This window comes from Haliotis asinina, chromosome 11 (assembly GCF_037392515.1).
Source record: "Haliotis asinina isolate JCU_RB_2024 chromosome 11, JCU_Hal_asi_v2, whole genome shotgun sequence".
Taxonomy (NCBI): Eukaryota; Metazoa; Mollusca; class Gastropoda; order Lepetellida; family Haliotidae; genus Haliotis; species Haliotis asinina.
This window is the reverse complement of record NC_090290.1, coordinates 3784735-3796625: the sequence shown is the minus strand read 5'-3', so window position 1 is coordinate 3796625 and position 11891 is coordinate 3784735. Positions and strand designations below refer to the sequence as shown.

General features: G+C 40.1%; 1 protein-coding gene across 1 annotated transcript; it reads left to right on the top strand.

Annotated features, from left to right (window-relative positions):
• Positions 1-71: 71 nt before the first annotated feature.
• Positions 72-10727, top strand: LOC137256294 (pyridoxal phosphate phosphatase PHOSPHO2-like). The gene is made up of 2 exons (XM_067794040.1): positions 72-151; positions 9693-10727. Exon 2 carries the CDS (start codon positions 9697-9699, stop codon positions 10435-10437), a length of 741 nt encoding a protein of 246 aa, XP_067650141.1. The 5' UTR covers positions 72-151; positions 9693-9696; the 3' UTR covers positions 10438-10727.
• The last annotated feature ends 1164 nt before the right edge of the window (positions 10728-11891 follow it).

The following is an 11891-nucleotide window of genomic DNA, read 5'->3' as shown; positions in this document are numbered from 1 at the left end:
GACCTTGCGCCAAGAGCGGGTAACTCTAACCGAGCTATCGACAGCGAAAGTAGAACCATCCATTCGTGAGACGAATATACAAACCAGTTACAATTGTGCATGAAGTCATGCTGTTGTTGCATCCGTCACCACAATTTTAGCTTTCTATAAAGTGAGTGTCAACTCTTTCATGCTTTTAATTTACTGATCGAACAAGTGTAATTGTGGAACATTTTACGATATCCCGGTGACAGGGGTTTGCGACGGTGTAAGGAAAAACGCAATTTTTATTTTTAAATTATGTCAAGTGTTTACTTTACAAACCTTGAGTGATAAAAGATATGTTCATCTATTTCACAGAAGAAATGTGTTTAAGTGTTTCCATACAAAAGTAGAGTTTATTACGTTGTATCGAACTTGTAGTGGAAATCTCACGATCGGCCTATATAATAGACTGAACATGATGCTATTGGCCGTTCTGCCAATTTGGCTGCAGGCTGATGGGGCTATATTTGAACATTTTCTAATTATTACACAAATTATCATTTTCCGCTCGAGATGGTTTTATATGATCATAGGCCTAAATAGTCAATGGACCCCCCTCAGATTGAAAAATAATACGTTTTTGAACAAGTTGGAAATTTATGTCATGTTCAGGAAAAGATGTTTCTTCAGTTTCAAGTTTTTAAAAGGCTTGACTTCCAGTGGCATTGCTAAATTTTCTCTCCCACCCAAACAATCAAACTGCCACCAAAAAACGACTGCTACACGAATGTCCTTGAGGAGTAAAGGGACTGAGCCGAACAAAACATCTCTAAAAACAGATCCTGGCAATGTAATCCCAAGACAAAGCCTGAATTATGACAAAGATGACTGACCCATTTTCACATTCAAAACCTGGATCAAGGATGACCAGGAGATCTATTCGAAAAAGTTTGGAATCCCTGATGAATGAGGTGCAGAATCAGCTCATCATCTGGATTTCTTAAAGTCCATTTATTTTCTTAACATGGAAGGCATGGACTTTCTAGCAACTCACTGTCTGACCAGGACCTCTATGATCCAGAGCACAGCAGCTCAGCCGAAGCCAATCATTCTCAAATTTGTTAGAATGAAGGACTGACAAGCCATCATTGATGCAAGCTTCAAACACTGCGCACTATTGCGGGAAAAGAAAGTTACCATATGACTGACCTTCATGTGCCATTGAAAACGTTTTGTGGTGAGCTGGCAACCCAGGCATTTGACCTTCGAAAGAAGCATAACTTCCACACCCTTATACAGGAGAAAAGTGCAGAAATTACGCTCCAGTACAGAAAGAATGTGACATCGCCCTGGAGAAGCATTGGTCTGGAGGATAACATTTATCAGGGACAGTGCATGTGTATATTGACAAGGACTGTCAAGTGTCAGCAATTCTCCACGCTTAGATTTGGTACATGTGTTTACTTAATTCTACCGATCACAACGTTTCAAATTGGATAAGGTCAGGATTTCCTTCTCGCTGAGTTTCTCTAAACATTCTGTTGCTGTAGATTAGTGTTTCACAGTTCGACTTCCTGTGCTTATTGCGGAAGTGAGTGATTTTATTTTCATAACCATGATAACAGTAGGGATTTGTGAAATGTAAATGTGTAAGTGTGCTGTCATGCTGACTCATCATTACTAAGCAATTGTGTACCTAGCTTTTTGTTTTCATAAGCATTCCAGGGTTTGATTACTACTACATCTGTTTGTTGTTTCCAATGTACCTGGTGGACGTTATTGAGATCTGCCTCACTTTTGTATCTGGCTTGTGTACATATATGTATATATATCATCAGACATAAAGCTTGTTGCTCTGTGGTGTCAGTCGTACAACTAGGTCAGTTCTGCAGGTCATATTTTGAACAGGCTTTTTGGCAGGTTACCGATAATGCCAAAGTAATATACTTTACTAATGTACGCAAGTTAGGCCACCCTTTAGGTACTCATGAGAAAATCGGTTTCATTCTGTTCTTGGGTTGTGTATGCTTGATTAATATGGGCTATGCTGTCGATATGCCTTTTTCTAGTAAACTCAAGTGTAACTCAACCCAGTACCACATATTGTCCTGTTTCGTTGATCCTACAACAAGCTCAGGTCCTATTTTCTTGCAAGTTTGTGTCTGCATCCTCACAGCAACTCTTATACTCTGAATACCACACTGACAAATTATACCACTGAGTGTAAATTATGTCACCTCCTAGATGCAGGTGATAAGATGTCTCTCTCCTATGTAGCGGGTATTTTATTGGTGCATGACAGTCTGTTATGAATCTTTTTCAACAATTTTGTTATAAGAATCTTCCTATTATCAAATATGGGCTATATATAAGATGATGTGTTGTTCATTTAACCCTGTCAGCTTTGTAGGTAATATTTTCAAGCACTTTAGTAGGTGTTGTTTCGATACTTCACTCATGTACAATGAGAGCCACATGGATAAGTTTTATCAGTGTGGTAAGCATGAAGAGTAAGCTGCCTTTGTATTTGGTTGGTGTATGCCTAATTATGTACAGGCTTTGTTGACTGGAACACCCTTTTATCATACTGATAATAAGTGATACGTGAATTGTCCCATAATCAGATCAAAGCCATATTCACATACCATGTTGTTCTTACTCTAGGTTTGTTGTGTAAATCATGTCTTCTGTATATCGCTTTGTATTTGGGTTGTGTACACATGTTTATCAACAGTCTCTGGTGACTTTTTTTTAATTAGATTAAGTTGTGACTCATTCCACCACCAAGTAGAAGGAGGTTCTAATACTCCTTTTTGTTGATGTTACAACTAGAACTGTTGTATAGCTCACATCTTCAAGCAATTTTGTATCAGCCTTTTTATATGCAACTACTGTTTGATGATTATCCCATTTCAGTGTGCGTCCATGTAACCATGCCCCATTTACATGACTGTAAGGTGTAGTATTAAATATTAAACTGCATCGGTTTACTGTGGGGCCTTGCAGTAAAACAGACACAGAAAGATGTTATGACTATCTGGTGGAAAAGAAACTGCTTAGTAATCTGTTTTCAAGATATTGACATTTCCCATGACTTAGAATCTACTATGAGAATCGAATGGGGCCTCCACGCTAAGTTCAATGCAAGGGGTCGTAAGAGGCGACTGACAGGATGGGGTGGTCAGACTGGCTGACTTGGTTGACACACATAATTATTTCCCCATTGAAGAAGATCGATGCTCATGCTGTTGATCACTGGATTGTCTGGTCCAGACTCGATTATTTACTGACTGCTGCCTTATAGCTGGAATATTGCTGAGTGCGGCATAAAACTAAACTCACTCACTCAATACAAGGGGTGTTGCTACTTTATTTAATAACAGTAAGACTTTATTCACAATTGTTCATAGATATTCCTTTTGATTACTAGAACTGAAAATCTGTGTCAGTAATTTTCACTGAAAATTGTCAGAAATGTTATAGACTTATATCTAATTAGCAATTTCCAGACTACTTCATTATGTGATGAACATTCTTATAAAGGGTTTGAATGAAAAGCACTGGACTTCAAAACTTGAATAACATTAATATCCTTATGCGGAAATGCACCACTTCAAATTTATTTGATAAATAACATAATTATAGGTCGATCACCTTGTACCAAAATAGGCAGAATGGCCTAGAATATCCCATTTGGCCTATTTACATAGGCTGATCGATAGTCTTCCCCATCCTGTCGGATTGCCTGTCACAATTAGTTGACTGATCTTACTGAATTTTTGCTTGCTATATTTTGTTGTAGGCAGTTGATTTTGCATCTGAAGTGGTATTAACAATTTCGGGTAAATAATATTGGTGTTCCTTTACTTTTAATATGACTTAACTTCTAGATTTCCATTGTCAATAAAATATCTCATGTCAAGGACTGGGCATCCCTACTGATGAAAATGTACACTCCAATCACGCACATGCCGATATAGAACAAGTAATGCAAGCAAGCAATCGTCAAAATCACCAGAACATCGAATTCTGCTCACTTTAGGATACTAGAACGGTTCTGTTGAAGAAGTAGCGTGCACTTTTCTTGTTCTGTTTTTTGTTGTTGTTTATGTAGTGCTTGATGCTGCCATCCAGATTTGAATTTTGAAGCAGTTTTGTTCTTGGAGTCTTAAATTTACTGATAATGACATCATTACTTACAAAATCATACATTTTGATAGCAAGATGTTGTATTTATTTATTTTTTTTTTTTTATATTGTCCTACTAAAGAACATCCTTTCACTTGATTATTACATGTGTAACACTATTTGTTGGTTGGAGGCAGTATAGACAGGCAGGCTTGCTTATCATGGAAATGCCAGTCAGCCCAAAAATTGCTGACGGTGCTATCAAGTGAATGCGTCTGCTAATTGCTTTCAGTTAATGAAAGTTGCAATTATTGACTGGCAGCTGTCATGCTGATTTTAGTGCCCTGTGACACAACACGCAAAAAATTAAAGTGGCAATTACTGAATGGCAGCTGTCACTGTGAATTGTGTGGCTTGTGACACAATGGTCAGGGTCACAGCCTGTTACATTTGGAAAGCTTCAATAAGAGCAGCACCGTCAGCGAAGTCAGCAGAGGCGCCGAACACTTACAGCAGAGCAGCCCTGAAGAAAAGTCTGCAGTTTGTGACTGGTCAGTGCCTGGGAAACAACCCTAGCCATTCTCACCATCTCCGCCATTATTGTGATCACTGTTAGCTATCGAGTAAATACTGTCGTCTTTAAAGAAATTGCTGTAAACTTTTCATCGTTCTGTTCTTGTGCTAATATATAGAACATGCTGTTAACATGTGAAAGACAAGTCTGTCTTAAACACAAGTTGCTTCATTGTGGCCAGACTGATCCATTCGCAGATGAATGGCATCAGCAAACATAAAATACTACACTAACAGAAGGGTGAAATTGTTTTTCAAGGTGGTGGGAGTCTGAATACGGACAGTTTTATGTATATGCATGTTATGTATTTGTGAACAATTTGTAACCAATTTTGTAGGATATATTTTTATGTACAATACATTGTTTATGCATTTAACTGCTAAGTGAAATGACTGACTACTGTCAGTTTTGATGTTACCTACAGCATGACAAGTTGTCAAAGTAAATGGATGATGACAATGAAACTAAGTCACAGTTTTGTGTGTGTTGTGCTTTTTTTAAGTAATTTGTTGCACCAGAAAATTGTTGTTTTAGATGGTATGTTTGGTTGTAAGAATTATGCAAGGAAATAATATCATGTCAAAATATCATGGAATGTAGTTACTTATATATTTTTGTGTTTGTATTCTTTGTTTCTCAGAAATATTTTGAAAAACAATGCTGAAAGCTATTTTATACAGATAGTCTATTGGCATTTTCACCAAATATCCTTGGGGGAGTGTCTTCACAGCTGAACCACAGTGGACTGAGTGTGAGAAATATCTACTGGCCCTCTAGCCTGTGGCTAGCAAAAATACAGTCAGGCCACTAAATAACATCAGTCACAGGCCCAGCTGGCTAGTGAATTTTCATGGGATTATGTTTGAACATATCACTCTATCTGACTTGTTAAGTTATAGTATACTTTTAAATCATACACTTATAAAGTGATGGTGTTTTGCCTTTTTGTAATCTCTTGCATAGTTTCTACATTCAAATTTCGGGCTAGTGAATTTTTTAGGGGGCTAGTAACTTTCAGGCATAGCTAGACTCATCCTCGATATCTCCAGGGTATACGTTCCAATAAGCCTCCACTATACCCTGGACGCATCTACGGCTCTGCTCGATAAATTTATTACCTCCCTTTGCTGGCGCCGCCTTCTCACAGTAGCCAATCAGCTAGGCCGCCATTATAACCGAGCTTGCCAGTGTCAACAAAGGTAGCAGTTGCAACTGTGAAGGTTTGCTCGCAGTGCGTCCAAGATTTTAGGGAAATCATACAAACAAATTGACAGGTCCGAAACTTTAAAACAACATATGCAAGAACGCCTTCTACCTCTTCCAGAGAACCTGTGCATGGTTTCTGTTGCCAAGTACAATCGGTTAGATAATTCAAAAAATGAAAGTGAGTTGTGATTGATTCGCTCAACTTCCCAGCGTAGACACCTGACTGGACCAAAAGACAGTCAAGGGAGGTAATAAATTTATCTGCCTGAGCCGTAGATGCGTCCAGGGTATAGTGGAGACTTATCGGAACGTATACCCTGGAGATATCGAGGATGAGCTAGACTGACTTGCTGGCAAAATCTGGAAACTATTTCTCTCACTGTTAATTACAGGATTATATGATGCAAACTGTCATCCAGTCTTTACTCATAACGAGTTGACCTTTATGCCACACTCACCAATAATAAAATATTAAACTTATCCTATCTCATGTGATACTCTTCGATTGTGTGTGGAAATATGCCATGAGCTAAGTTGAATCAAATCTTACTTGCCTCTGACCACACTACCTCTGCCCACACTACTTCTGCCCACTTTGATATTGGCACCTGTCAATCATCTCCTTGCTCATGCTGCATGCTCCAATGATCACGTGACAATCTGTGCTTGTCATTCTCTTTCTTGTCGCTACGGCGTGTGGACGTGTTTTTCACTGATAAGTTTGATAATTCTTTCAAGAAGATGGGTAGGTCTAATCACAATATTTCGAAGAAACGGAAACATTGCAGCAGTTGTAACAGCAGCGTTTCTGTGGCTGACCTGCACATTATGTGTATTAATTGTTTGGGATGCCGCAAGTGGTCTCATAGCTGTACTTTTTGTATGCACCTGGATGATAGCGCCTTTTCAGAGTATTGTCCAGTTGCTAGTCCGCGTTTAGCAGATAGAGATCGTAGGAGGTCAGATGAGGGCCCGTCTACATCGAAACGACCTAAGACTGAGCGTCTGAAGAAGGTGGCGGTTTCGCACCTCATCATAGTGTTGTGGGTTCAGCCCTCATCATAGTGTTGTGGGTTCAGCCCTTCCTCACACCCCTCCTGGTTTCGCACCTCATCATAGTGTTGTGGGTTCAGCCCTTCCTCACACCCTTCCTGGTGTCACACCTCATCATAGTGCGTTTTGGTCATTCACAACATGGTTCGGCGCTTCCTCAATATATGATTTGTTCGGCACTTCCTTACGGCATATCTGATTCAACGCTTCATTCCGATACTTTGATACGTTTTTGCAAACAGTTGCCTCTTTATTTCGTCACCCGACTTCAGTTTCTGTGCCTGCTCCATCTGCCACTCAAAATCAGAATGTGGAGAGTGTTGGTCACTCTGCTATGCCATCTCCCTCTTCAGATGGAACTTTGGCTTTAGATATTAGCATCGATGCGATTGTGAGCCTCAGTTGTTGGTTTGGATTGCCAACAATCAACTGGAAGTCGGATACGGTTTTTCATTATCTTCGGGATCTCTCCATTACGGACATAGAAGGTCTAGATTTCCATCAGTTTGGGCCCATGGTCCTGGATTGACAAACCTCAGTGGCTGGTTTGGATTGCCAACAATCCTGACTTGCAGTGGAGTACCTCGTCTGCAGACTAGTCAGTTGTCTAGCTTTGATATGACATCATGTGATTTTGAGTCCATCACCTTGGCATGTCCCTGCATCACTCAACTGGTGGCGTCTTTAGATGTGGCCTTTGGTAACTTGAGGAAGGTCAAGGATGGGTTCGTGGCTCTCAACTTCAGTTTAGCATTGGCACATGTACATGGCTCTTCGTCAATGATTGTGTCTCCTCCAGGGGATGATGATATTGTGCTGTTGGGGTCCAAGCTGAGAGCCTGCTTACCATGTCTGGTTGAAGATTTGGATGGTGCCATCAGGAAGGTTATGGATGCTCTCAGCATGATTTTGATGGCATCTGCATCTAGGCCAGTTTGTGCATTTTTTCTCCTGCATCACAGCAATGTGTCGTAGAGGTCCCTTCCATTTATCCTCATGGGAGGATAGATTTCACACGCACCTCTTTTGTCAGCTCTGGTTGTGTAGATCTCTGTTCAATGGGGCTAGTGGGGAAGTGGCTGTCGATGCTCATCTATAAGTTTCAGTAGAAGTGCTGAAATACCATCATTTACAGGTAGAAGAATCGTTGCGCCAAAGACAACCTGCTCAGTATGTTCACTCGAACTGAGGTCTGCGTTCAGTTTCTGTACCTTCTTTTTGAGGACAGGGAAATAAGGAACGCTCTGGACACCAGTGTCAGTTCTTCACTACTACTAGTCCAGCTTCCACTTCCGACAAGTGATACCCGTGAAGGTCCCGGGGTAGAATAGGCCTTCAGCAACCCATGCTTGCCATAAAAGGCGACTCAGCTTGTCGTAAGAGGCGACTAACAGGATCGGGTGGTCAGGCTCGCTGACTTGGTTGATGTGTGTCATCGGTTCCCAATTGCGCAGATCGATGCTCATGTTGTTGATCACTGGATTGTCTGGTCCAGACTCGATTATTTACAGACCGCCGCCATATAGCTGTAATATTGCTGAGTGCGGCATAAAACTAAACTCACTCACTCACTCACCCGACAAGTGATGACAATTGGATGAATTTTGAAACGTATTGTAGGACGAAGGGCATCGCATCTCCCACTACGGCTTCCCCTCAGATGGTAGCAGAATACCTTCAACATCTTAGAATTTCCAAGACGCTGAAAGGTCCTACGGTATCTACTTACTTGGCTGCCCTTGTTATTGCATCAGCATCGGGTGTGAAGATATCTACTGTTCCTGAGCTCAAGTCTCTCTTGATGTCTTACAAGTTTGCAGACCAGTCCTGGAAATTCCGACCTTTTTCCTAGGATCTTTCCATTGCCCCTGCTAACCTTACGTCGGCAGATTATGAACCTTTTGAAGAAAATGACTTTGAGCATATCACCTTTAAGACCATCTTTTTGTTGGCTTTGACCTCTTCTGCTGGTATCTCATAATAACACGCTCTTGATGTTTCTCGGGTACGATTTGAAAAATCTGCTAATGTCAAGGTGTTTTTTGGTTTGAATTGTGACTTTCTCTTTGAAACCCACATTAATTTGGGAACACCCAATCCATAGAGTTTTTGTGCTTTTTAATCCAAAGGGTTTTCTAGAAGCAACCCATCACACGTATAGGGTTAGTATATCGGAAGTTGGTGCTTTTCCTGGCCTCCTTGTGTTTGCGTTCTCACATTCAGGGCATCAGGGGTTGTCAGGGTAATCTGCAACCCTCCTTCCAGCTGTGGGATACTACATATCATGAGATAGGTTAAGTGTAGAAATTTGGAAATTTTAACCATAAATTGTATATTTATATACTTATACTGTCCCACGCGATGAATGCCCACACAACCTGACCCACATCACAGATTACAGGGTACCTCAAAGACGAGAATGATAAGCACAGATTGTCACGTAATCAGTGAGCATGCAGCACGAGCACAGAGATGATTGACAGGTGCCGATGTCAAGGTGGTGACAGAGGTTGGGTGGTCAGAGGCAAGTAAGATTTGATTCAATTTAGCTCATCGCACATTTCCACACATGGTCAAGGAGTAAGAAGAGAGCTGCATAATATGAGATAGGATAAGTATATAAATATACAGTTTATGGTTAAAATTTCCAATTTTGTTGAAATATCATGTAATAGGAATGCTTGAAAATTGTAGAGTATACTGAAAATGGACTATTTTGTTTTCTTTTGAGTGAAACTATAATTAATGATTGGAATTTGTTTTGCAGATCAATGATGGGTGAGAAAATTTTGCTGGCTTTAGACTTTGACCATACACTGATCGATGAGAACAGTGACCTCTTCGTGATCCGTCTTGCTCCAAATGGGGAGTTACCCCAGGAAATCAAAGGTTTCTACAGTGACAATGGATGGATTGAATACATGGGTGAGATCTTCAAGTTCCTGCACATTCACGGAGTAAAACCAGACAATTTCAAGGAGTGTCTGTCCTCAATCCCGCTAACTCTGGGAATGGAGGAACTCTTTGCTTTCATCAAAGACAGTGACAAGTTTGAAACAGTAATCATATCAGATTCCAATTCCATTTTTATTGATACGATTCTGGAAAAGTTTGGACTGAAGGATGCTGTTAGTCAGGTCTTCACCAATCCTGCCATGTTTGACCAGAATGGCCTCCTTACACTTCAGTATTATCACACCCAGGATTGGTGCTCACTCAGCACTGTGAATCTTTGTAAGGGACACATCCTTCAAGAATTCATCAAAGAGAGAAAGCAGAAAGGTGTGAACTTTTCAACAGTGATCTACATTGGGGATGGGTCGAATGATCTGTGTCCAGGATTGTCCCTGAGCCAGCAGGACTATCTCTGTCCTCGTGTGGGGTTCTCCCTCTGGAGAAAAGTTAATAAACTGATGAAGGAAGATCAAACAACGAAATCACTAAAAGCCCATATCTACCCCTGGGAGTCTGGCAGTGATATTGTGGGACTTATCAAGAACATATCACCCTAGAATGCATATTTGTCTGAAATGGTGTAGGATGCAAAATAGAAGAAACAAGTTATATATGCTGCAGTGATGCTGTTGGTAAAGACATGGATATTCTGCCTGGGAGGCAATAGCTGATGCAAAAATGTTGATGCAATTTGAGAGGAAATTGCCAGTTATAATGGATTTGATATTGTTAATATCTTGCAAATTGGAAAAAGAGATATGTTGCCGTTTTTTGTGATTCGGTCTTCGATGTTATTAAGCATGTTAGTTTTAAGCTTGTATATTTTGATTAAAGGTCACATGCAGCCAAAAAATCAAACATAATTAAAACAGCTATCACTTATTCATGATATATAAAGTGCAGTGCTGATTACGAAAAAACAAATAAACAAAATTATAAGCATATAATCGCAAATTAAAAGTGCAATACCTAACCCAGTTAGAGCTGGTGGGTGTGCGCTCATGTGACGAAGCCTTTTCATTGACCGCTGGTTCATTTGCTGACAGCTTAGCCGGCTCTTTATTTATGGCTTAAAGGTGTTAATTTCAAATTGCATGTGGTCAGCGATTGAAGTTGTGCATATTGTCATTAGCAGACAAGCAGGCAGACATATAGATGTCAATAAAAGAAACATTGAGTTTTCTCTGTGACAGAGGCTGTTTATCACAATCAACATCATTTTTTTTGTAGCAAGTAGATTATTTACTTGTTTGTGTACAACCAAGATTAGACAACTGCTCACGACCTCATACTCCAGACAGGCATACTGTTTCAAGCTCTGGGAACCTATTCACTGCGCATGCTTTATGCGCGCAGCGCAGTGTAGTTGTTGAAACCACTTTTTAAAAAATTTGTGAATCATTTGAACTCTGATGTAGCAGACTGTTTTGTCATCGCATCTTTTTTCAACTTTATAGGTCGAATTGTCATTTTTGATGATTTGTGTCGGTAAGTGCATATTGAAAGATGTCAGAATCTGTAAAGTTTTGTTTTACGTTGCATGTGACCTTTATGAGATGGCAGCCATGTTAAGTGTGTCAGTATATTGACCAAATGGTCACTGTGATGGGACTCCATCTTTTTCCTAAATCTGTTTACTACGTGTTTTTCTTGTTGTTTCCTTGATAAGAGGGGTATGCCTGTTGTTTCCTCACAGCTCTTACTTTAAACCTTCAGCTTTTCTGACTGTGCCTGTTATGTAGATTGATACAAGTTGTTTTGTATCATAATTATATTTATTGACGTGTATCAAGGCACATGCTTTTCAGTGTACCATCTCAGTGCTAATAATTTGTATTAAAATTTTGTCTGATGTTCTAAGGGTGTGGGGCTGCTTTGAACCAGATGGAGTGGGGTACTCTGTATGGTACAGAGTTGCTTCCCTTGGAAAACCACAGAAATCTGGGTTGTAGGATCAAATCCTGGTTCACCCCAATCATGTTTATGGGTTCATCTGGTCCATACACCTATA